The sequence below is a fragment of the Pogona vitticeps genome, chromosome 4 (assembly GCF_051106095.1).
Source record: "Pogona vitticeps strain Pit_001003342236 chromosome 4, PviZW2.1, whole genome shotgun sequence".
Taxonomy (NCBI): Eukaryota; Metazoa; Chordata; class Lepidosauria; order Squamata; family Agamidae; genus Pogona; species Pogona vitticeps.
In genome coordinates, this window is record NC_135786.1 from 60,836,815 (window position 1) to 60,864,285 (window position 27,471).

The following is a 27,471-nucleotide window of genomic DNA, read 5'->3' on the forward strand; positions in this document are numbered from 1 at the left end:
ACCGCGTGGTGTGATTTGGATCCGGTCACGTGGAGAAGGGTCGTTCTTCGGAGTGTCAGGTGGTTTCCTGGTTCGGCTGCAGTCCGTGTTGGGGGACTCGTCGCCGCCATGTCCGGGCTCGCGCTGCTGTATTCGGGGTTGGGGCTCAGCGCGGCCGCCGCCCTCACGGGCATCGGTTAGTAGTCGGAGAGAAGGCCGAAACGCTGCGGCCGTTGCCCGAGGTTATGCCCGTCTCGCGTAATTCTCCCGCTCCCCGTTAGACGCCGGTGTCTGGTTGGAAAAGTCGTCGCGAAACCTCTGGTCCGGGTGGAGGGTGGGGGTTATGGAGGGCGTGCGGGTTCGGGTGGAGCAGTCCGGGCGCGTTGCTTCCGAACTACGGGATTGCTGGCTGCTCTGGGGTGCCGTTTGGCTTTATGCTTGTGGCCTTGTCAAAGGGTCCTCAGCGGAGGGGAGAAGGCACGATTTTGGGGCGCGGGGCGAAAGCATCGCCCCCTCAGCCCAAAATCTTTCGACCCCAGATTTGTGTGAGGCTTAGTTCTCCTTGATGCTGCCCTCTGTAAAAAGTTGTTTATACATCTGTTTCTGTATGTCTCTTTTCCTGTTCTTCCCATGTCCTCTGTAAATTCAGAAATTTCTGGATCAAGAGAAAACTTGGAAAGTTGCTTAAAAGAAAAAAATATAGCAGTAATTAAGCAGTAAGATGATGTTCTCGTAGCCAATTACCTGGTGTTTTGTTAGGCATGGCTTTGGCATGTCACTGTATTAATTTTTATTTAAAGTGAATTTCCAAACTCTGGATCAAATTTGCAAAAAGAAAACTGATTTAAAAGATATCTCTCCCCACGTTGTCTAAGGAACTTCTTTAAAATTGCAGAAAAGAAGAAGTTAGTGTCAGGCTTTTCTAAAAGCTTTGAAATGCTAATTTTGAATTTGATTCTGGATGCCTGTGGCCTCTTCTTAATGAAACCAAAGGAAAGGGCATTTAGAGGAACTTCCTTATTTTGAAGTTCTAGTTCTTCCACCTACTTGATCTGGTTTGAGCTAGGGTTACAGATACCTAAAAGGGAGTTGCTAGGGGACTAGAAGATTTATGGCATAACATGCAAATATTACCTCTTGGTTACCCTTAGTATCAAATCAAACATATTGTGATAAGGTCTTTGCTAGCAGTCTAAATGTTTATATATAAACAAGGTTATTGAGTTTGATGTATTTGTTGTACTTCAAGAGTTAGAAAGGTTTGGCGCTTGTCACATCCTAGAGTTTTTTGTGTCCATATTGTTATCTTGTATTCCTGCATAATTTTAAATTGAACTGTGATAGTGTTAAATACCAGATAATACTCAAGGAATGTTTCTGGGGAATATACATAAGAAATAAATAGTCAAGGTTTCTGGGATTTTTTCCCCCTTCCCATTTTTGTACTTCTTAAGGGCTTTCTTCAGACTTCAAAGGTGGGAGACAGGAATCTCAATGCTTTTTGCTTATTTTGTCTGGCACTACATACAAACTGGTGGTATCTAGTTTACATGCCTAGCAGAGGCTAGCAGTTCCTGTTTTTTAGCTCAAAGTTATTGTGATAGTCCCTGTTGTAGTTTAGAGACCAACAGAGATTGTTGAGAACTGCTGATAGCAGGATTAGTTATTACTGGGCAAGATAGGCAAAGGTTTTTTTTGGTTGACTGTTCTTTCTTGAAGGTTGGAATTGCATGCCATGATACATCTGTTAGCCTGTTAAGTGCAAAAGAAACCTTCAAATATTTACTTATTTATTTATTCATTGCACGTATATGCTGCCCATATAGACATTGTCTACTCTTGGCAGCTCACAACAGACAAGATAAAAACAGTTAATATATAGTAAAAGTTTTAGAGCAATATACATTGTAAACAATAGTTCAAGATGGGAAGAAGAAAGTTAAGTACTGTAGTGAACATAGTTTGGTATGGAGAAACCATGCTTTCCTCAGATCTATAGCACATTGGCAAGAGAAGGCTTTCAGGTTGGAGTATTCTGATCCACATTTATGGATCAGTTTTTCTACATACAAACTGCTAAATTTGAAGGTAGGTTGAGAGCAGTCAGATAACTGCAGATAACAAAATTATATACATGTAAAGGAACCTGTACTTGATTCATCTCCCTTGTAGGCATTTCTCCTTGCTTCCAGTTTAGTGCTGAGTTAGTTGCAGGATCAGCTGGGGAGTTATCATTTGGGTGAAACCTGGAAAAAAAATTTTTTTTAAACTTTCTGAATGAGTCACCAGTATTCAGTGAGTCATTTTGTCAGCAGTGTGCCTGAAGCCTTACATTTCTATTTTACCCAAACACAAGCAAATAATTTTATTCTTAACCATCCCTATCAATATAAGTCCTTGCCAAACAGAAATGTTGATAGGAGTTTGTATGCCAGAGAGAGTAGGGACAGCCCCAATGCTTCACTCCTGGTTGAGAGATCTCTGACTTTTCTGCAAGGTTTAGCTTCAAAGCCCCTTTATATTATGAGGAAGGGCCTCCAGGTGAATCCAGGCAAGTATGCTGTGTCTTCAGTCTACAAAGGAGCATCCTGGGAAGCCCTCTGCTGTGCTAGTTCTGTGCTATACTTGTTCTTGTGTAATGTGTGTAAGGAATTTGACAACAGTGTTGGAGAGGCAATACCTTCACTTCTCACCCCACAAGGAGTGCTCTTTTTTTTTTTCCCCCAGTTTATTTTGTCAATACGCTTTGGAATAACTGACCTAGCAAGAATCCTATGCTGGTTTCTTCAGATCTGTTGGCAGGCTCAACTGGATTAACCCAGTTGAATTGGTTCAGACTTTTCCAGTCAAGGTTAAGGGATGATAAATAGCAAATTCAATTTTGACCTTCGGTCTCAAACTTCCCTATTTTTAAGGTCATTTTACTAGGTGGTTATAGGTAAAGAGAGGCTTTCTTACTGGATCCTACTAGAACTAGCAGTGTGCTGAGATGACCTGTTATCTTCCATGAGACATCATATCCATTCTTTATATGCATTGGCAGGCAGGTTCTGCCCTTCCCCTCATATGCTGCTTGTCAACTTAGAATGACATTACTTGTTTTTAATCAGGGGGGCCTCCTTTTCTGAGCATGATTGTGGCAGCAGTACCAGGAAGAAAGGAAACTTTTTTTCCTTTCTGCTAGGATTTTAGCGTTGCAGCCTTACGGTGGCAACCTGTCTTGTTTCCTGTGGTTTTCTAACATAGCATGAGCCTGTTACTGCTTTATAGCTTTTGTGATGTAGGCATGAACTTTGCCAACTTGACTGGTGTGGGTGGACAGAGGATATAATGAATGTGCAAGAATTCCCCCCCCCCTTTTCATTTGTCCAGTAAAATGAACAGGTATTTTACCAGTGAGTCAAAATCCATCATGCTGTCTTGCTTACTTGGTGAAGCATGAGAAGGAAATGTCTCCTTTAGTGCATTCTCTTGAGTCCCCTTTTTTGAGAGGAAGCATAGCAGTGCAGTGCTTGAATTAAGTGGTGCCTTGTTGAGAGTTGAAGTTACAGTACTTGTTTCCTCTGAGTGTGCAACAGTAGTGAGTAAGCAGTAGGACAAATAGTTGCCAGTATTATTTATTCATTGCAATGTTTCTTCCTCTTTTTTGTCAGACAACTGTTGCTGTGAAAGCTTAGTTGCCTTCCCGGAAAATTAAACTGTTAACAATATTAGGCAAGTTTTTTCTAACTGTGACAGATTTCTGATCAGTTTGGCTTTTATCCTGAAATGGTTAGTCCTTGAAATAAGGAATTTTAATTTGAAGGAACAGACAGGCTGAAATCTTGTTCCACAGCCCCATGTGTGCAACCCAAAGCAGCAGAAGCACAAGGGAAATTCACAAATAACTTCCACATGCCTTTTGGGCTGCAGGGGGGAGTGGCTAGCTGCTTTCTCTAGCCCCAGTGGTTGTTCACATGTCGCCACAAAGGGAACTTGAGCTGGGAGGGAGTCAAATCATCTTACATTTTAAAGTTAATTGTGGCTTCTAAATTTTAATCTTTTAAACTGCCCAGTGTAGTCCTTGTATTAATAGGATGGTATTTAACTCAAATACATAAAGACATTATACAGCTTTGTAATGTGTCCTGAAATCCTGTGATATAGGGTGATCTATAAATGCTTAACTAACTAGCTAGCTAGCTAAACAAATGAAATCTTTTACTAGAGCAAAATCTTCAGGAAGTGGGAACAGCAAAAGGAATCTTGGAGAGTGACTGCCAGAGTCAAGGTAAAGGTTCCGCTTCACAATTTTTGTCCAGTCATGTCCGACTCTAGGGGGCGGTGCTCATCCCTGTTTCCAAGCCATAGAGCCAGCGTTTGTCCGAAGACAATCTTCCGTGGTCACATGGCCAGTGCGACCTAGACATGGAACACTGTTTCCTTCCCACTGAGGTGTTCCCTATTTATCTACTCGCATTTGCATGCTTTCGAACCGCTAGGTTGGCGGGAGCAGGGATAAGCGACGGGCGCTCACTCCATCGCGTGGATTCGATCTTACGACTGCTGGTCTTCTGACCCTGCAGCACAGGCTTCTGCGGTTTAGCCCGCAGCGCCACCACGTCCCCACAACCAGAGTCAAAGGTCACGTCACCTTTAAGATTTTTGCGACTGCTCCTGATGGTTGCCTGGGCTGCATAAACATGGACACATACAAGCTTGCCTTCCTTATAGTGTCCTCACTTGCATATTTGTGAGCAGAAACCAGCAGATTGTTTTAGTATAGTGATTAGTGGAGCCTGCTGCTGGTGTTGTTCCTAATCTCTTTCTCTGCTGGGAACAGGAGAGTGTACATAGACATCACTGCTGCTTTTGCAAATTTCACAGTGCTGGTGTAATTCCCAGCATGCATCTGCAAGTGTAACTTTGCATTATCCCAAAAATGAATGGAGTTTAAATAATTAATTTGACTGCAGAACAGCTGTTATAAACCTGTAGTGTTGTTACTTCGTTGAATATGTGACTGGGGCTACAAACTTGTACCTTGCCCATATACTTACCATGCTTCCCAATAACCTTTAATCTTAATTTGGGTTTTCTGATGCAAAAAACACAATTTTGCTCTCGAATATCAGGTAAGAGTGGTATTCACTATAAAACATGTTGCGGTGTGGCCATGGGCCTACAAAGGTAAAAATCGAAAAGGAATATTTCCCTCTGAAAAAAGATGGGTTTCTGATGTTAACACGTTTGCTTCCCATTTTAGTTCTGTTAGATTTTGAGGTGGCTTCTCTGCTATAGAAAGAATTTTATAATAAGTACAATTTACCATGTGTAGCCATTGATTAGTACAGCGTTATGCATTACTCAGTGTTAAAGAACAAAGGATTCTTAAAACAACACAATGCCGATTGAGGGTGGGGATCGAGAATGGGATTGAATTATTTTGCATTGCATAGTCTATTGTTATTCATTCATTTAAATTATTTTTACCCAACCTTTTGCCTTAAAATATTACCAAGCAGTGCATGCTTATAAGGTGTGTGGGGGGGAAGTGAGTGGAAGAGTTGGACTACTCCCAGGACAAGACTCATTTTGTGGACTTCAGGCAAACTACAATAATTTGAAGCCTGCTTTATCTAGAATTTTATCAACAGTGGCAGATTGGAGTTGTAAAGTCAAGGGCAGAGCCCTTCTTGGGAAACTTTAGCTCATTTCATATTAGATTCCCATGTTGTGCAATGAAAGTTTCCTCTCTGTTACAACAGAAAGACTGTTAACCAGGCTGTCTACTGCTTTTAGGGCAGTTCATTCTGATAGCTCTGGGAGATGATATTCTAGACAGCATTCAGCAAGAAAGTAGAAAAGGAAATTACCATCAATCCACCCACAATTGTATAAGAAGCTGTCTTGCTAGTTCCATATTTTTCTTGCTAATAGAAGAATATCAGTAACCAAATTCCTGTTCTTAGCATAGTGTATGCATTAGAGTGGGCACATTAAACAGTTGATTTGGTGACTCAACTGTTTTTCAGGTTCCATTGATTCAAATAGGACTGCTGTTTACTGCGACTTGCTTTACCATAGTATCTTGCAGTCAAAATAGGCCCATTTGAACCAATGGGACTTGCAGAAGAGTTGACTTACTAAATCTCCATTGATTCAGTGATTTAGTACATTAAGTAACAGCATTTTGGCCAGCGTTTCCTAGAGTTAATTTTTTGCTCATGTAATCTTTGAAAAAGGTCTTAGAAACACGTATGGAAAATGTCATTCAGTTCTGCTCTAAATTAATCTTCATTCCTGTATTCCTCCATTGTTGGTTGGGAGTTTAAATGCTTACTGCTTGACTGCATATGAAGGGGTGCTGATAGGTATTGAGCCTTACCCAGAAAAAAATGAGCTAGTAAGCTATAAATTGCAGGGTGTATTGGCCAATTTGTCTATATTCAACGGTGCAAAAATCAACTATCTATGATTTTAATGTAACTTTCATTTTCCAGTCCAAAGTGAACATGGCAGCACCTCCAGAAAAGTACAATGTGGAAGAGCATAGGACCATAATCAAGTTCCTGTTTCTCCAAGGGAACGGTGCAAAGCAGATCCAGGATGAAATGTCACAAACTCTGGGTGACAGTGGCCCTTCATATGCAACAGTTAAATGTTAGGTTGTCAATTCTTAAACTGGCCATTTCGGTGCTGAAAGTGAGAAACCCAGTGGAAGGCCTGTTTCTGTCTCTGTGCCTGCAAATGTGAAAGCCATCCATGACATGATCATGGAGGACCGCCGAATATCAGCCAAAAGTATTGCTATATATCTGAGAATATCACGTGAGAGAGTTGGTGACATTATCCACATTAACTTGGAAATGAGACACCTGGCAGCAAAGTGGATCCCCAAACTTTTGACAACGGAACATAAGAGGAGACGTTTGGAGTCATCGGTGGGTGTTTTGGAACATTTTGCAAGAAATGAGTCAGAATTCCTGGGCAAACTGGTGATGAGACATGGATCTACTGTTATGATCCTGAGACAAAGGAACAGTCTAAGGAATGGAGGCACAGTGGTTCCCCCAGGCCAAAGAATTTCCGAGTGCAAAGATCGGTGCAGAAGCAGATGGCAACTTTTTTGGGGGATAAGAAGGGAGTTCTGTTGGTGAACTACCTCCAACAGGGTTCAACCATCAATGCAAAATATTACTGTGCTTTATTGATGAAGTTGAGGCAAAACATCAAGGAAAAATGTTGAGGAAAGCTCTCCAAAGGTGTCATCCTGTTGCATGATAACACCTCGTCACACACTGTGGGTGAAACAATGGCAAAACTGACCTCCTTAGGCTTTCAAGTTATGTTCCATCCACCCTATTCTCCCAATCTGGCTCCTTCTGACTATTATCTGTTTCCCAAACTCAAAAAATACCTAAAAAGACAACGATTTGGGAGTGTTCTGGAGGCAACGAATGCTGCAAATGAGTGGTTACACCAGCAGTCGGAAGAATTTTATTTGCAGGGACTTAAGAAGCTGCAGGATAGATGTCACAAGTGCATTGACTTCCTGGGGGAATATGTAGAATAGTGTGGCAGTTGCAACTTCCTAGCTCAATTTTTTCTGGGAAAGGCTCAATACTTATCAGCACCCCTCGTAGTTCACATTAACTTGGTTTATTTAAATCTCTCATATTTTTGGATGATGCCCCTGTTGTGGGTGAAGGCAGGTAAAATTATTGAGATGTTTTCCTGTTTTATTTTTAGCAGGGTGTAGCCAATAAGAGTTAGAGACAAGGTGGCTAAGCTGGGTGCGTGCGCACACGACTCCACTTCCTTCTTCATGGCTCTCTTCCTTCTCTGTGCAGTGATCGCATTAGGTTCCAGTCGCAACGGAACCAGTGCTCGGAGGGTGGAGTTGTGTTTGCATGCAGGGGTGAAGCCGTGCGTGAGAGAGAATTAGAGGGTACGTTGGTTAGAGATACCGTCTTAATTTGGTGGGCTGTGTTTCTGAATAAAAAGAATCTGGCCTCTGGGATTTGCTACTGCAAAGAGATATGCTGCTCTTGAAAACCATTTAGGAACTTCACTGGAACAACATCTTGTTGTAGTTGTTTTTACTTTAGATGTCAGGAGGCTTATTCTATTTTGCAATAGCTGTTCTGTCTGGTTAATTTCTGGGTTCATCATAGGGTCTTGGTTCTTCGCCTCTAAAGTAGTGATTCCCAACCTTGAAAAACCCAGGTGTTCTTGGCCTGCAACTCCTAGAAACCTCAGCCAGCACGGCTGGTGGTGAAAGCTTCTGGGAATTAAAATCCAAGAACACCTGGGTTACCCAAGGTTGGGAACCACTGCTCTAAAGCCTTGTGGCTACAACCTGGATCTTCCAGTGTGAGACTTCTGATGATCCGTAGATCATCAGAAGGCTCCATGATCCGTAGATCAGTTCCTTTCCTGTGTGTTTGCAACATATGAGGCAAAGACCCATGTTGCAGAGAGGTGCATCTGAACTTCAGAGACCCCTTGCTTTGAAGCTACTATCTTGCAGAGTTTTCAGGGACTTTCCTCTCTAGACAGAATGCTTAATAAATAAATAAATAAATAATTGCAGAATGGTGTCATGGTTGGAAAATATTGGTGTTATTTTTATTGCCCTGACTGTTATACTGTATATTTTGATCTATGGTGTTACACCAGTGCCATAAATAACCCCACATCAAAGGAAAGGATGGAAGGAAATGATTTAAGATTCTGTGTGCTCCTAGTAGCGTGGCTGAAGAGAAGCTGAAATCTAGAACTCTCCAGCAACTTGTTATTTTGACTGTCCCATCTCTTTCGATATGTGTCCCCTACGTGCAGTCATGAGATTACCATTAGGGACGGGAAATGCAGGAAAACTGGCAACATAAAGAGGCACACAGAATATTTTGGAAAGTTGCCAGATTATAATTTAGGTTGGTGACATGGGTTAGAGAATGGAAAAGGTGTTGTAAAAGTGTGTGTGTGTCTATTGATGTATGTCTTTTGTGACGCTAATGGTCACAAAAGCTGCTCATCTTTCTTTCAAATAAAATGCTTCCATTGGGCAGCAGCTTGCAGATGGGGCACACTTTGCCTTTATGAACCAGGAAAAGCCTCAGTATGCTGGCTATTAGAAACATAAAAATAGTGAACCTCTCTCTGTCTGTCAGGCACTTTAAGATTAATTCCTGCATAGGAGATTAGTTTGAGTATCATCCTTTCCCTGTTTTTATCTAAATGTCAGAAAGACTTTAGCACTCCTTGTGTACATGGATGAGGAGGAGGTGTGCTCATTATTTCTGGCTTCAGTTTTGCTTTCAAAGCCTGGGTGTGCAGAGAAAAGCAGCAGGTTGTCAGCCCGCAGTGCTACCTTTTCTGTGATCAGAGCCAGCTGCTGTTGCTGAGTGAAAGATCTGAAGTTGGCAGTGCCTGTGGCTGAAAGCTGTCACTTGGTAATAGGCTGCATGTCTGGGAAGAGAGGCTTGGTACTTATAACGTTGCAGATACGGCCCTCTGTGCAGCACCACATGGTTTCTTGATAAGCCTTGAGTTAATAGAATTCTATTTCCAGTGTCTTGACCCATTTCCTTCCTCTTTTCCATGTCTGTATAGAGTTAATTCTGTTTCAGCTATTTTTGGTGTATATAATTCAAACTGAAATTAGTGCTGGTGACTCTGCATGCTCTCTAAAGTTTCTTGAAATGGCCAGTTTGTCCAAATGTTCACATTATTTCTAGTCACCCCTACCATTTCTTCTCTTCAGTAATCCATCAGATGATCAGAGGAAGCATAATCTTTGATCTCCATTTCAGCACCTCACAGTCTCCTACCCCAAGATTCTTGTTTCTTTCCCCCTTGCCATTTGGCCCTAAGCCCTTTTCCATCTGTATTATCATTCTTTTTCTTTTTTCCCAATTGCTAGATTCACAGCAGAAGTTTTTGTCTGTACCTGGTAGTGGATTGGGCAGAATTCTTGTATCTTGTGACTGTCTTGTCATACTCCCTTAGTATATCCCGAAATACTCTTCCCACAGTCATGTTACTGATTCATGAATTGCTCTTACCCTTCTCTTCCAGTCTGAGGTTATGCATGTGACTTTCCATGTATCATATATGAGGCCACTATCTATTCACAACTACTAGAGTCTGCAGTCTAAATTCTTTCCCCATTCATTTAAAGTAGGAAATCATTTGGAGGCCTAGAACTGGGATCTGTGTGGATATGAAGAAGCATATTTGGCTCCATGTTAATCTAACAGTGAAAGTTACTATGTAAATACACATTGCATAATTTGTTTCAGAACCAGTATGCATACATTACTGAGACTTGGAGGGGGCAGACATGCACAGACCATACTGAACAGTTGTCCACGATGGAAGCTTAGAGTGATGATGGTGGAAAACCCACAGAAGATCTGAACAAACACATCCTAGAGCCTTTGGAAGTCTGCTTCAGGGCAGTAGAGGCAACAAATAAGTCTTACTTCTCTACTATCTTTGCCTCTGCAGAGTGTCATTCAGCAAAGCTTTTCTGAGTGATCAAGGGTCTGTTAACACCAGGAACCACACTTTCTCCATTGTGGTTCTTTTCCTCTGGATCAAGCTTCAAACAGATGTTCATCAGGCATCACCCATGTCATTTTTAGGAACTTAGCAAAAACAGAATTACTTAAAGCTGCCTTTTATTAGTGCTAATAACTGACCTGAGATGTCCAAATGCTCACTGACCTCAGATGTCCAAATTTGCTTAATTTTATTTAACTGCAGTTTATTCATTTGATGGTATTTATTGTACATTGTAATTTTGTATTGTTTTTAATGTGATCTGAACCTCTTGGTTTCGTTACTTCTCCAGGATAGATCTTAAAAGCATTCTTTTGTAGTTGCTCTGAACCTTCCTGGAGGAGTCAGCTCAGAAGGCCATGCGGGGGAACTTCTGTTCAGTTTTATAGTGCTGAGTCCTGGGGGCTTGTGTGTCTGTTCCTTCGGGCAATATAACATTGTTTGTGAAACTGCTTTGAGTTCTCTAGAGCTTGCAGGTTTGGTGTCACCAGTATACCAGTGATAACCAACTTTATATATTCTTTCTCTCCAAATCCAGGGAAGTACCGTATTTTTCGCTCCATAAGACGCACCTTTCCATAAGACGCACCAATTTTTTAGGAGAAGAAAACAGGAAAATATAATCTGTTTTCTTCGCTCCATAAGACGCACAGACTTTCCACACCCCTGTTTTGTGGGAAAAAAGTGAGTCTTATGGTGCAAAAAATACAGTAGCTTTAGTTCTAAGCTGTCAGTACTGGACTCGACCGGGGGGGGGGGAATGTGCTAAACCTTAATCCTGACTAAATAGAGATGCCCTTAGTTAGTCAAAAAACAGAAAAGGTTAGAGAATGGAGTTACATTTCTAAAAACTCAGGTTTGCAGCTTGAGCATGCTGCATGGATGCCCAGATCTCAGCAGCAGCTAGGAGTGTATTTATGCAGGTAAAACTAGTATGTCAATTCTACCTGTTCCTTGAAATGTGTAATTTGGCCATGATGACAAATGCCTTTGTTATATCCCATTTTGATTTCTGTAGCGTGCTCTGTGTGCAGCTGGTATTTGGAAACTTCAGCAGATTCAGAGTGCTTCAGCTAGAACTCTGAATGGAGATGGTTACAGGATGAATAGAAATTCTTTGCTGCAACTGTTTCTCTGGACAGTAGTCCATTTTCCATGTGCAGTTTGAAGGATTAGTACCTAAGCCATTTGGGGCCACGCTTTCTGAAAGACTGCATGTCCCCATATAGCCTCCTCAGCTTTTAAGATCCATAGCAGAGGCCTTTCTCTCAGTCCTGCCACCCTCACAGGCACTCCTGAGGAAAAACAAAAGAAGGTCTTTTCAGTGGTTGCTCCTGCGCTGTAGAATGCTAATCCATGGGTCTCCAGGCTGGCATATTTTCCCCCTCTGCTGGCAGGCAGATAAATCTGTTTTCAGGTAGAATTTTAGTAAATACGTACCAGAATGGAGATGGTTTGATGGGCAGTTGTATTTTAAATGTATCTTAAAAATCTTTTAAATGGTTCTACATCTGTAACTTTAGTTATATTGTGGGTTTCCCCCCCTACTTTTTAAAACAATTGCAATTTTTTTAGCTGTTTCAATATTTGCAGTTTTTTAATGGTTGTAGCCATTTCAGGATTCCCTTTATTGGGAGAAAATGGCATATTTAATTAAAGTGGCACAATAAATAATAAAAATAGTAGAATGCAAATTGTTGACTTCTAAAACAGCGCTCCTCAACTTAGTGCCGTCCAAATATGTTGGACCGTAACCTTTGTTACTTCCATGAGTATGACTAATGATGTGAATTATAGTCCCAGATATCAGGTGGGCACCAGTGTGGAGATATCTGTTCTAAAGAAACAGATTATGTAGTAGCATGATGGACAACTTCTTAAAAATGGACCTCATGGGTGTGTTTCCTACCACAGTGATTCCAAAAAAACATTTTCATAATAGTGCCATTATGGAGAATGAGGGCCCTTCTCTTACTGTAGTCAATGGACATAGTGACTTCATATCTATACATATAAAAAACTAATGACTGTTAAAATAATTTTACGCTAGCAAAGATTTTCACTTATACAGAGAACAGCAAAAAGGAAAGAGACTATCATGTTCCACAGGCAATCTGCCAAATTCCTCAGTTGGTGTACTATTCTACCACATTATTAGAATGCTACAATGTTCAGTTTATATGGTTTACCAAGTTTTTCATTACATACTGTGCCACTGGATTGCCATTTTCTAGCAGTTTTGCTTTGAATTCAAGCATACTAAAAATAGTGAAATTTGTATGTATGGAGCAGTGGAGGGAGGGATGGCCACTATAGGGGACCCAAAGTGGCTCACAACAATTAAATATATATATAATGCTCACAGCTAAAGACACCATAAGAATTATGCTAAAAATCAGTTAAGGATATTAAAATCATCCTTAAGAAATTCTAAACCGTTTTTAAAAACTCTAATTTTAATAGATACAACATTCCTAACCCTCCCCTTACTTTTTGCTTAAAAGCCTGCCAGAAAAGAAAGGTCTTTGCCTGATGGCAGAAGTAGAAGAGGCAAACCAAAATCTGGTTTTGACAGTGTCCATATATCTTCTCATTATGGACAGAAGGTGGTTTGTGTTCCTTTCTTGTCCTCACAGCCCCCTCTTAAAGTTCCTATTATTTTCCTCAATAATCTATTTGCTTATGTATATTCATACAGTATTTAATCTGACTATAGTGATAGAAGTCCTTTCCTTCCATGCCATCTCTTATTTTATTACAATTTATCACCATATTACTAACATTTAGCTTAGTCTGAGATTATTTTATGCTTTTCCAGTACAGGAATTTCTTAATTGTTAATTAAATCATTTATCATAGAAGCTAATTGTGATAAATCAAGAGCTATCCTTTTGTCTATGTTTTTCTAATTTATCCAGATTTGTTTCTGACCAGATTTCTTTCCTTCCCCCTTCCACAAGCCAGGCACCTCTACTGGATCAAACTTCTGTATATTAAAGGATCCCCCATTAGAGCAGCTCCACTGGCAGTCAGTCTGTTTCTGGAAAAAATTCAAAGTATTAGTTTGAACAGCGTGGGTCCAATTTATCTCAAAAACCTTATCTCTCTTTATGACCTTCTGGGCATTAAGAGCCTTTCTCTCAGTCCCACCATCCTCAGAAATGCACTTGGTTGGGACATGTAAGAAGGCCTTCTCTATTGCTGCTCCTAGACTCTGGAATTCCGTCCCATAGGAGACCAGCCTGGCCTCATCTTTGCTGTCCTTGCACAAGCAGGCAAAGACCTTCCTTGTGCAGGCTTTTCCTTAGTGACTGACTGGGAGACAGCAAATAGGATGATTTATATTGTGTTGCTTCTAAATCAGTTTTGGTGTGAGGATGACACCAGCACTGTCAACTTGTTTTGTTGCAAACTGAGGAGGCAAAGACAAAGAGAAGAAGCATTCACCATTTCTTTTCTTTTCCTTTCCAGGGATCTGCTACACAATATTTGGCCTGGGCTTCCGTTTCGATGTGGCATGGTAAGGTGGCACACTTTATCTCTTTGGCTGGGATTAGAGTAACATGGAGAAGAAAAAGGCATGTGGGTGCTTCTAAAAGAGAGCATGAGCAATAACATCTCAGCACAGATCTTCTTTTTGCGCTTATTGTTCACTGAACACCTGGCAGTGCTCTGCTCTAGGGGGCAGGAGGGTACAAGGTGTAGGCAAGGCTTGGCAGGGCTACAGTTCCAGGCAGTCAGGCTCCCTTCCCCCATTTGTTGACATTTATATTGATGGCGGTGTCCCCTTTCACTAATCAATTCTGCTAATTGCATCCTTTTGTCTGAAAGTCAGCTGGCTGCCACTCTCCTTTGCTGCTGCAAACAGCTTTGTCACTGTGTTTGGTTAGGTTTGGCTTACAAGCTTTTTGTTTACTCACATTTTATGGGAGTGAGGCCTTCCGACTCCCATACTGGGGAAAGACTAGAGCTAGGAAAAAATAGTTTCTGAACTGCAGCTCCCAGAATCTTCCACTAGTATGACCACTGGCTGGAAATCTAGGTTTTTTGTTGTTTTTTGTTTTTTGACAGTCAGAAAGACCCTACTGAACTGTTTTAACTAGGGCTGTTCCTTCTCTGTAGGAGCTGTTTTGGGTAGAAGCTGAGTGTATTCATGAATGGTTCTTCTTTGCACAGGTTCCTGACGGAGACCTCACCATTCATGTGGTCCAACCTGGGAATTGGGCTGGCCATCTCACTGTCGGTGGTGGGTGCTGCCTGGTGAGTGCTCCCCTGATGCATGCTAGATGACATTGCTCCTCCACTAGTATTGTTAAGCTCTGCTTTCATATCAACTTGTTAATGCTGGTCTCCAGCTGATTTGGAGGTCGGTAATGTTACCTTGTTCACATAATCAGCTTCAAGTCAAGATAGTGCTTCAGCTGGAAGCTACCTGAGAATGCCAACACTGGCACTTTGACTTCCAATGGTTGGATATAAATTGTATTTATTTGTTACATTTATATATTGGCTTCACCCACCCCCAGTGAATTCAAGTTGATATACACAATTCTACTTTTTCCTCACTTTATCCACACAATTTCACTGTGGGGTAGGTCAGGCTCAGAGAATCAAAGGTCACCAGTGAGTTACTCAGCCCAGTGAGGATTCTAACCTAGCTATATTGATGTTATATATTTAAATTATTTTATTTTAAGTGTTGTTAGCCACCCTGAGTGGTTGATTGATCAGATGGGCAGGATATAAATACGATCAATCAATCAATATCCCATTTCAATACTCAAATCACTATATTCTATACTTCAGTCTTCCAGCATCTAGAATTGGCTGCACAGTCTAAACAAACTTGATGTTAGTTTGCTGTTTATAAGGACTAAGACTGAGATTGTACTGTGACACCTTGATTGTATGGCCAGGAGGCCCTTCTGAAGGTGCCATCCCTGAAAGAGGTGAGGGGGATGGCATCCCGAAATAGGGCCTTCTCAGCTTTTGTCCCCCTATAGAGATCCGCCTTGCTCCAACACTTTTGGCTTTTCCGCACCAGGCAAAGACCTTTCTGTTTAGCCAGCATTTTACTTAAACAGCATCCTTTAGCTGGCCGTGTGAGCAGTAGGATTTATTAATATTAATGTTTTAATTATTGTTCTTACTATAGGGTATTTTTATAATATTGCCTATTTTTTATGTTTTTAGTTTTAATATTGTTGTGCGCCCCTCAGAGACCGTTGGTAGTGGCACGGCTTAAAAATCTTGTAAATGAAAATAAATAAATAATATGGTAAGTGCCACTTGTGACAACCCCAGACCTACTGGGAGATGCCACAGTTTCACTAAGCTGCCACCAACCATTCCCTGTAAGGAGTCACACAGACCAGGAATGGATTTTTAAACAAACAAAGGAATAAGGTTTATTTAAATAACACACAGGGAAAATAAAATGATCAAGTGAATAGGATACAGTAACGTGGCTTAGTCTCTATCATACATACACCAGTTTGGTTCACACAGAACACCTTCAAATAAAGCACAGACCCTGAACCTATCAGTTCTGGCTAACCATACAGACACCTGAACCTATCAGGTTGGTACTGACTGACACACAGTAGTACCCTGTCTGACACACAGACTCCCACACCAGCTTCTTCTCTTCAGCTTCTCCTTCAGCTCTCCTCTTCTTCCCACAAGCTCCACATATATATACAGTACAGCCCCTCCTCCTGATGTCCCGCCTTCCACTCCCCATAGGATGGAACTTTCCCTCTAAACCCATGACAGACAGGTAACATCAGTGCTGTATGTAACACCTCCCCTCTTTATAAGTTGTTTTGTACGGGGAAAGCTAAAGTGCTTTTCTCCAAAAAAAACAACCTGGATCCAAAACATACAAAAACAGTTATACATACAATACCATACTTACTCTAGGATAAACATATCAATTAGGCATTTTAAACATTTACCATTTACAATACATCAAGTTACCTTTATTCATACAAACCAGGCATGTTTAATAAACAGATACATTTAACCTTTGGTCACCAAAATATATACATAGTCCATGTTTCTTTCACCGTCTTCATTCTTCAGGTCTTCTTGACAAGGCGTCAGCAACACAGTTCACTGACCCTCTGACCACCTTCACTTCAAAGTCATAGTCTTGCAGGTTTAAAGCCCACCTCATAAGTTTACTATTGTGGGTTTTCATTGTCTTTAACCATTGCAGTGGTGAATGGTCAGTGCACAGAACAAAATGTCTTCCCCAGATGTAAGGCTTGGCCTTCTGGATCGCGTAGACTATGGCCAGGCACTCCTTTTCCACGGTTGCCAGATGTCTCTCACCTTTCTGGAGTTTCCTACTCAGGTAGGACACTGGATGCTGGTCACCAATTTCATCCTCCTGGCAAAGAACTGCTCCTACCCCGCTGTTAGACGCATCGGTGTAGATGATGAACTCCCGGTCGAAGTCTGGAGCACGCAGCACTGGATAGTTGATGAGGGCCTCCTTCAACCTCTGGAACGCCTCCTCACAGTCGCTGGTCCACGGGATGCGGTCATCAGTCTTCTTCCTCGTCAGATCGGTCAGCGGAGCCGCAATCTCGCTAAACCTCGGGATGAACTTTCTGTAGTAGCCCACCAACCCAAGAAATGATTTGACTTTTTTCTTGGTGTTGGGTCTGGGCCAATCACGAACTGCTTCTATCTTGGCCTCTAGGGGTTTGATCACTCCTCCCCCTACCATGTGACCCAAATATTTTATTTCTGGGCTACCCAGCTGACACTTGCTCGCCTTTACTGTTAGCCCTGCTGCACTTAACCTCTGCAGCACTAACTCTAGGTGTTTCAGGTGATCTTCCCAGGTATTGCTGAAGATCCCTATGTCGTCAATGTAGGCCACAGTAAAGTCACTGAGCCCTGCTAAGGTCTGGTCCATCAGCCTTTGGAATGTGGCTGGTGCATTTCTGAGACCAAAGCTCAGGACTCTAAACTCATAAAGACCAAAAGGGCTGCAAAAGGCGGTCTTTTCTTGATCCCTGGGATCAATTCTTAATTGCCAATATCCCTTTACTAGGTCCAATGATGAAATGAACCGACAACCCCCTATGATTTCAATCAGGTTGTCTAGCCTGGGCATTGGGTAGGCATCAGGAGTGGTTACGCGGTTTAATTTCCTGTAATCTACACAAAACCTAATGCTCCCATCAGGCTTGTCCACTAGGACTATCGGAGAGGACCAAGGACTAGACGAGGGGACGATTATGTTCTCCCTAAGCATCTCGTCCAGCTCCTTCCGCACCTTGTCCCTATAGGGTCCCGTCACTCGGTATGGGGATACTGCTTGCGGGGGTGCATCCCCTGTGTGGATCCGATGCATCACTCCCTTCACTATCCCCGGCTTATTGGAAAACACCTTTTGATATTTGATGAGCAGCATTTTTAGTTCTTGCTGCTGGTCTTGGGTGAGGGCAGGACTGATCTTTACCTCATCTGGGTTGTATTTTACTTCCCCTCTACCCTCCCAGAAGGGTAATTCAGCTTCCTCACTCTCAGCTGCCTTTATTGCAAATAAAACCCTCTGTTCCCCTCTGTAGTAGGGTTTTAGTGCATTCACATGTACCACCCTCCTTGCTTGGTGTTCCTCCTGCTCTATAAGGTAGTTCAGATCTGACACCTTGGAAATGACCCTATATGGTCCTGCCCATTTGAGCTGCAGTTTGTTCTCTCTGCAGGGCCTAAGCCAAAGCACTTCCTCCCCTGGGTCAAAGTGCCTCTCCCTGGCTTTGTGGTCATACCATGTTTTCTGTCTGACCTTCTGAGCTTGCAGGTTTTCTGCTGCTAGCTCTAGGTTTCTCTTTAGGTCATTCATCAAGGTGTCTATATATGTCACAACGTCTTGTGGGTCATCCTGGGTGATCTGCTCCCAATTTTGTTTGATTAAATCAAGGGGCCCTTTCACCCTTCTCCCAAACAAGAGTTCAAACGGACTGAACCCGGTACTGGCTTGTGGCACTGATCGATAAGCAAACAAAAGGGATTGCAGCTTCTGGTCCCAATTGTTTGGATTCTCTGCCAAGTAAGCCCTAATCATGCGCATCAGAGTCCCATTGAACTTCTCCGTTAACCCATTACTTTCAGGGTGATAGGCAGTGGTTTCCTTGTGTTTAATTCCACAGATTTGCCATAACCGTTTCATGAGCTTCGATGTAAACGATGCGCCCAAATCTGTGATTATTTCTGAGGCAAATCCCATCCTGGACATATACCCCACCAAGGCATCTGCCACTGTGTTAGTTTCAATGTTAGTCAAGGGAATGGCTTCAGGGTACCTCGTGGCATGGTCCACAATGGTGAGAATGAACCGGTTCCCCCTCTTTGTGGCCTTGGGCAAAGGTCCCACAATATCCACCCCTATACATTTGAACGGAGTGTCAATCACAGGCAAAGGGCACAACTTTGCTTTGGTCCTGTCACGGTTATTCCCCTGCCTCTGACACACATCACATTGTTTACAGAACTCCTTGATCTGCTTCCCTATTTCAGGCCAGTAAAAATTCTGTGTAATTCTCTGTTGTGTTTTGTTCACCCCTAAGTGCGCAGCAAACATGTCAGAGTGCCCCCTTTGTAAGATCATGGGGCGATACTTTTCAGGTACCACCAGCTGACTTCTGATCCCATCTCCCCCTTTTGAGATATTCCTCAGGGTCTCTCTATATAAAATTCCCTTTTTCTCTAGAAATCTCACTGGGGTTTCAGGTGTTAGCTGGGCGTCTGTCACCTGTTCAAAACACTTTTGGAGAGTGGCGTCTGCCTTTTGCTCTTGGCCAAATCGGCTGTCTGTGGTTAAGGTTTCCACCACAGCTTCGGAACTCCCCTCTGCTTCCGTCTCGGGCTCATCAGTGCCCCCCTGAACTGTCCCCGTGGTGGCTTGTGAGCATGTAATCACTAGCACCCGTTTCACATGTTCAGCCAGGTCATTTCCCACGAGCACGGCTGCTGGCAGAGTCGATGAAATCGCTAGCCGCCAAACTCCCCTCCAGCCTTGAAAGTTCACAGGTACCTCAGCTACTGGCAGCGAGATCACCTGTCCCTCAATCCCTGCCACCTTCATGCTCTCATTCGGGATTATATACTCCCTAGGAATAATATCTGGATGGCACAGGGTCACCTGGGAACAAGTATCCCTTAGCCCCCTATACTGATGGTCAAGTATTCCTACGTCCACCCCTGCAGTTTCAAACAACTGCGAATCCGTTCTCACTAGCAAGCAGCGCTTGACCTCCACAAGAGGACCATTTTCCCCAGCCTGATCAGCAGATGTAACTGTTCCAGATTGAGTAGCCATGGCAACAGGCTCCCTCAGTGACAAGGAGCTTTGCTCTTTCTGGACACAGAACACAGCTTTTGCCTTGGTTCCACTCGAATCATGAGGCACATTTCCTTTTAGCTGCTTTAATTTCTCACACTCTGAGATTAGATGGCCCTTTCCTTGACAGAAATAACATTTTCTGCTGTACTTGGAGTCTTTCTCATCTGGTTTTAGTTTTCCCTCCAAAATCTGAGGTCTTGGTTTTGTGTCTGAGGGCTTCCCTTCACCATGGGCCCCTCCCACTTGCTGGTTTTTCCCTGGTCCCTGAGAGTACTTGCTGTAGGTTTCTTTAGGTTTACCTATAGATTTCCCCTCACCTAAGGGCTTTCTTATTTGGGAAATAAAATCTGCGATTTCGGCCGCCTCTGCCACAGATTTCGGTTTCCTTTCCCTCACCTGGAACTTCAGTTCCCCATGCAGGACTGAATAAAACTGTTCCAGCGCTATCAGGTCTTTGAGCTGCTGGAAGGTCTCTGTTCCCTCCTGAGATAGCCATTTCTCTAGCAGCCTCACCAGTTGGGCCCCCACTTGGGTAAAAGTCTGCTCTGGTTTCTTTGTGAGTGACCTGAATCTTTGCCTCAGCTGTTCCGCATTTATCCCATGTCTGGCAAACACCAGTTTTTTAAACTCTGCGAAATCTTTTAACAGCTCCTCTGGCATCTCTGCATAGACTTCTGCCAGGCTGCCACTGATTAAAGATTGCATGATGGTCATCTTCTCAGTTTCCCTTACTGAGAAGTCCACAAACGCTCTTTCCACGAGGGAAAAGAACACCTCAAGGCAATCTCCCTTGTGGTATACAGGGAATTTCTTCAGGTCAGTTTTAGACAATTGGCCCCCCTCAGAATCTCTATTGTTATTATTGTTCTGATTCATCAGTTCCAATTTTCTTAACTCAAACGCCATTTTCTCTCTCTGCAATTCCAATTCAAATTGTCTTTGCCTCTCCCTTTCCCTTTCCTGTTTCTCTTCCTTTTCCATTTCCAATCGTCTCATCCTCAGTTCATGCTGTTGGGCTATGAGCATTTTCCTGAGTTCTGGGTTCTGTTCTCCCGTGCTCTCATCCTGCACTGAGCCAAATTCATCCTCAGAACCTTGGTCCACCTGGGGTTCCCTCACTTCACCCATCTCTGCCATTTGGCTTCGAGTCAAGGGCATAATCCCCCCCCCAGAACAGGCTGCTTTCAAAAGTCAAGCCTCAAAATAAAGCGACCACTTTTTTTTCTCTTTTGCCTCAGAACCAGCCTTCTATAGATTGCTGCTGTTCTTCAGCACTAACTTGCAACTGTTGCCAGCCAGAGTCTACCCCCCTCTGCTAGGCCTCTCAGCAGACAAGCTAGATCACTGCTACTTCACTCAGCTTTGCCTCAGCCTTTTCCCGCCAAAACAGGTTGCCTCAGAGCTCCCTAATCTAGTCCCACCAATCTGAGGTCACACGTTCTTCCACTAGCGTACCTCCCCATGAGGTAAGCCTAGAAGATTACCTACGCGCTCTCAGATTGTCCCTGACTAGACCCCCCTTGCTCTGGGCACACTTGCCAAGGCTTTGCTGGACCACTGGACAACTGGACCAGTCGTATCCCACACGCTGGACACCAATCAATGTGACAACCCCAGACCTACTGGGAGATGCCACAGTTTCACTAAGCTGCCACCAACCATTCCCTGTAAGGAGTCACACAGACCAGGAATGGATTTTTAAACAAACAAAGGAATAAGGTTTATTTAAATAACACACAGGGAAAATAAAATGATCAAGTGAATAGGATACAGTAACGTGGCCTAGTCTCTATCATACATACACCAGTTTGGTTCACACAGAACACCTTCAAATAAAGCACAGACCCTGAACCTATCAGTTCTGGCTAACCATACAGACACCTGAACCTATCAGGTTGGTACTGACTGACACACAGTAGTACCCTGTCTGACACACAGACTCCCACACCAGCTTCTTCTCTTCAGCTTCTCCTTCAGCTCTCCTCTTCTTCCCACAAGCTCCACATATATATACAGTACAGCCCCTCCTCCTGATGTCCCGCCTTCCACTCCCCATAGGATGGAACTTTCCCTCCAAACCCATGACAGACAGTTAACATCAGTGCTGTATGTAACACCACTCATTGAATCTCTTCTCTGTGTTTTCAGGGGCATTTACATCACTGGATCCAGCATAATTGGTGGTGGTGTCAAAGCGCCGAGGATCAAAACCAAAAATCTGGTCAGGTGAGAAAAGCTCTTTTGTCAACATATTTCTGGTCAGGCAGCTACTTTATCTACCCCTACTTTTTTTAAAAAAAAAAAATCATTATAGCTATAGATAAAGTCTCCTTAATAAGTACTTTTTCTTGTCAGAGAAAGTTATCCCCATTTAATTGTGAGAATGTATGAAATATTTTATTTATTTATTTATTTATTTGATTTATACCCTGCCTACCTGGCCTAAATACTGAATTAAAGGTAAAGGTAAAGGTTCCCCTTGACAATTTTTGTACAGTCGTGTTCGACTGTAGGGGGCAGTGCTCATCCCCACTTCCAAGCCATAGAGCCAGCGTTTGTCCGAAGACAATATTCCGTGGTCACATGGCCAGTGCGACTTAGACATGGAACGCTGTTACCTTCCCACCGAGGTGGTCCCTATTTATCTACTTGCATTTGCATGCTTTCGAACCGCTAGGTTGGCGGGAGCTGGGACAAGCGATGGGAGCTCACTCCATCGCGTGGATTCGATCTTACAACTGCTTGGTCTTCTGACCCTGCAGCACAGGCTTCTGCGGTTTAGCCCGCAGCGCCACCACATTCCTAAATACTGAATTATCATTTGTAAAATCATTGTGGGTTTGGCATCAAGGCCGACCTTACAGATTGAAGAACAAATCGACTTTGAATTACCACAGTCACTGGGCTTGTTCCCCTGGTTCTAGTCATGACCATGTCTTCAAACCTATGGGATTTATTCTTGTAGTTAAGCTCTTGAAGAAATATTCAGCATTCTGAATGGCAGGAGAATCCTCGAGAGAATTAGGCCAAAGCATAGCAAAGTTCAGTTCTAATTCTTATGGAATGTGTTGCCGAGGTGTATTTATCTGAATACTTGTTTCACAGCAGAGTCCTTTACTAAAGAGTCTGCTGCCCAAGTAGATTATCAATACAGGGTTGGAAACTATACCTAGTGTATAGTAATATGTAAATGCAGTATCTTGAACTCCAGGCTGAGGTATGAAATTCTCGTGTGTCACAAATCATCAAGATAAAAGAAGATAATGATACAGGAGAGCAAGATGGGAAAACGCATGTATCAGAATCTTGGTTCTTTGTCTGAATTGCTGCACCTGATATGAAACACTAAGAAGAGCAGAGAAATGGAGTCCTTTCACCTGAATAGTCACATCATAGAGTAGCACTGCCTTTTCTAGTTGATGTGCAGTAAGTGCTGCTTCTCAGAATTCTTCTTTTGAGGGTAGTGCAATCAGATCATCATGCAGGCTGGCTTTGCATTTACGTGAATGGAAAAAAAACTTGAAAGTAAGCAAAATATGCTTGTCCAAGAGCAAAAAGATGCACGCAGGCCAGGTATAGTTGCAGCTGGCAATCAGTTCTTATTGTTGTGTGAAAATCAGTATTTAATGTTTGGTGTGGATCTTTAGAATTTAATTACATAACCTTGTCTCTTCAAAACAGACAAAAACAGGGTTTCAAGTGGCAGATCCACATTTAGAGGCTGCCTATTTCTTGCTCAGTTTTCCCCGTCCCCATACTTGGACTTGAGATGTCACTGCTGCTAATCTGTCCTTTTTCATGGCAGTATCATCTTTTGTGAAGCTGTGGCCATCTACGGGATTATCATGGCTATTGTGATCACCAACATGGCTGAGGTAATGGGGTGCCTGATGTGTATGAGACGGGTACAGTTGTGGGCCTGAGTACCTTTGCTCATCATTTGTGCATGTGATTTGAAAGTAGCCTAACTCAGCTGTTGCCAGGTACAGGACAGAGGTCATCATGTTCCAGAGATCAAGATCTATTAGCCAGGTATTATTCTTTGCTGTCATGGGAGACTGCAGCTCAGAAGCTGAGAAGAAACCAGCTGTTTGAGCAAAACTACTAGTTTGAGCTGTTAAACTGCCATCTCCCTCCCTGAGAAGGCAGAATAAGGCCTTGCAAATAGCTTTTGAAACATGGGATGGTAACTGCTCCAAAGAAGTAGTAGAAGAGCTGTCTTCTTGTGATAATCCTGTTTTGCAAAGCAGACTCTTCTCACAAAAGAAAATGTGACTGCAGGGCCGTTGGTTGCATTATTGCCATCTTAAGAGCTCTGGGCCACTTTAGTTTATCTCTAGCCTTTTAGTAAAGAACTGGTAAAAGCTGAGGAACCTTAGTGAGTGGTAGTCTTTGCTCTTAACATGCTTTTCTTCCTTACAGCAATTTACTGGCAGAACCCCTGAGGAAATTGGTCACCGGAACTATTTTGCAGGTATCCTCTCTGTTTGTATGGATTTGGGCTAAGCAGGCAGATCCCATGTTGTCCTTGTGAGGTTACAAGATTATTTCTAGTTACAAGAAAAACATGCCACACATTCCTAAGAACGTAAGAAGAGCCCTGCTGGATCAGGCCAAGGACCCATTTAGTCGAGCTTCCTGTATCTCACAGTGGCCCCACCAGATGCCTCTGGGAGCACATGAGACTAGATACCTGTCTCCTGATACCACTGAGGTACCTTCCTTTTAAGCATGGAGATTATACATCACCATCATGGCTTGTAAACCTATGATGGACTTTTCTTCCAGGAATCTGTCCAATCCCCTTTTAAAGGCATCTAAGCCAGATGCCATCACCGCATCCTGTGGTAAGGAGTTCCACAGACTAACAACACGCTGGATAAAGAAATGTTTTCTTTGGCCTGTTCTCACTCCCCCAAGACTCAATTTGAGTGGATGTCCCCTGATTCTGGTATTGTGTGAGAAAAGAGCTTCCTTCCAACTACTTTATCCATCCCCTGATCCTCTTTCCTCTTACAGGTTATTCCATGTTTGGTGCAGGCTTAACTGTAGGCCTTTCCAACCTCTTCTGTGGTGTATGTGTGGGAATTGTGGGGAGTGGTGCAGCGTTGGCAGATGCCCAGAATGCCAGCCTGTTTGTCAAGATCCTCATCGTGGAAATCTTTGGCAGTGCCATTGGACTCTTTGGAGTGATCGTGGCGATCTTGCAGGTAAGCCCCTTTGGTTACCTTATCATAAGTGGTGGTGTTCCCAGAGAATCCTGCGTGTTCCGGCTTCCCTCATTCCTAGTCATTTGAAAAGAACCAAAACGAAGACCTGTTTTTCACTAGAATTTGTTAAATTTGTCTGATTTACAATCCTTTCCCCTATGGGGAATGGAAGGGACGTTAGAAACAGCAGTCATCTCTAGCCTGGGATTGACATTCCAGATACACATTGTGCTACATTTGTAGTTTGCAGAAAGGGCTTACAACTGATTTCACAGAGTACCTACGAGATGTCTTTGTCAGGATTTTCTCAGTATTTGAAGGCCTGGAAAAGAGTGGTTTAAGGAACCCTCTGTTAGCCCTGCTTCAGGGTTAAAAAATGGGACACAGAATTGACTTCTTACTGAAAGTTCCTGAGCCTTGATTTGCCTCCTTCCCTGGAAGTTGGCCTGTCAGTTCCTCTTCTGCTACTAGTGCCCCTGTGCTCCTGTCCTGGACTGACTTGTTTCCTCATGTAACCTTACAATATTTTAAACAAATGAAGTAGCATTAAAGAGCTCATGAGATAAAATGTAATGGAAATGTGTGCAGATACTGGTAGTCATCACAAAAGAGCCCATAAGTGCTGTGTGATGATAGGGGAGATAACTCAGGGGTAGGATGCTCTTCCTTTCTCCCATTCCTATGAACACTGAGCCGTGGAGAACTTGCACCCAGTGCTATTGTTGGGGTAGTGAGGTTGGGGGGAAATGCAGGAAGATGTAATTAACAGAGCCCACACATTTTCTGACCTTTTGCCCCTTTTGTGTTTTGCAGACATCTAAAGTGAAAATGGGTGACTAAGCTCTTTGTGACCGATCTGTTGGTCAGCTACAGATTCTGTACATATTTATTTAATGTCTTCTGTTGGCTGGGGGCGGAGCTTGGTGTATAAAGTTATTCCTGTGATCTTCGCCTCCTGAGCCATGGAAGAACCTGACCAATTGATGTGTATGTGTGAGAATCTATCCTTCTCTTCCCCCATCTTTTTCCTGCTCTCCGTCCTCTGAAGAAAGGGGCTGGGTGCCTGGGTGGAAGGAGCCTAGAGTGTTCCAGCCCTTGCGCTCCCTGTGGCAGTCACTGCCAGCTGCAACTCAATGTCCTGTGAAAGAAACTCGTTCATGTCTCAAGTAGCTGCCCTTCTTTGTGTGCCCCTTGCTACTGTGCTCCTCTTGCTACCCCAGCTCCTGGTGGCTCTGACAGCCCATTTTGTCCTGAATTACGGTGGCACTGGCTGAAATCTTGGCACTGAAGGCTCTAGGAGGTGCCCTCCTAGACACAAGTGTGCCATGCCAAACAGCACATAGGAGTTCAAAGGTGTACTTTTTGGAATTCTCTGAAGCATCACAAATTATTGGTTATTAAAACTGATGATAATGAAAGTATCTTATTTTGTGATCATTCGTCTTTTCCTTCTGTGTTTGCCTTTCATTGAACTGCTCAGGGCATGCACAGTACTACATGGCATAAACTATAAAACAAACAATACTCCTATAAATGGGCCAAAATCCTGTTGCAGCAGTCTGTTGATCAGTCTGTTGATGATATCATTCCTGCTGTGCAAGTGGAGCTGCACAATAGGATATTTGGTGGAAACAAAAGAAAAGGGGAGATATGAACTTAAATCCCTAAATGTCTCATACGATTTGTTAAATACCTTGTACTGTATTACTAAGTCTTAAGAGTTACAAAAAAGGTCATTCTTACCAGCTATTAAAAATCCATCATTTGATACTTAGGGCCAGTTCACAAAGGTTTGCACATTATGGAGCTGTAGCTAATAATACTTGCTGGAAAGGTGTGTCTGTATGGTATGTATCTTTGTTACTTTGTTTAAAATATTTGTTGAGTGACAGACTACAAGAGGAGGAACAGTAAGTGAAAATTAGTACTGTATCTAATAACACAACACAAGGTTACTGCCTGCCTCAGCCAGGGTGGATAAAAATCAGTTTTTTTAAAAAAACAAACCTCAATTTAAATCATGATTGAAATGGGAAAAAAATCATTTTTAAAATTTAAATTATAAAAAAATTCCATTTTAAAAAATTTAAATCAAATTCACCCTAGTCTCAGCTTTGATGGAAATAGTGTTCTACAGGCAAAAATACAGTAGATAAAAGCATACTACTCACTGGATATAGTGAGTCACTATATTTCATCCTCACCTACCACAAAAACTTGTTATCAGAATAAAATGGATGGAAAGCAATGCATGCTCCTTGGAGGGGATGTGAATGTTAATCAAGAAAGATACAGATAAGCCCAAACTAGAGTCCTCATAGTCTGTTCTTAGCTATCTGTCTAAAAGCTTCATAAGGAAAAATGGAAAAGAGC

The 27,471-nt window shown here is 42.7% G+C and overlaps 1 protein-coding gene across 1 annotated transcript; it reads left to right on the forward strand.

Moving 5' to 3' along the window:
* Positions 1-17: 17 nt before the first annotated feature.
* ATP6V0B (ATPase H+ transporting V0 subunit b) lies at positions 18-26,519 on the forward strand. Its single transcript, XM_020783242.3, has 8 exons — positions 18-175; positions 13,999-14,047; positions 14,704-14,787; positions 22,037-22,114; positions 23,694-23,763; positions 24,311-24,362; positions 24,908-25,098; positions 25,912-26,519. The coding sequence occupies exons 1-8, from the start codon at positions 109-111 to the stop codon at positions 25,936-25,938; spliced, it is 618 nt and encodes a 205-aa protein (XP_020638901.1). The 5' UTR covers positions 18-108; the 3' UTR covers positions 25,939-26,519.
* Positions 26,520-27,471: the final 952 nt, after the last annotated feature.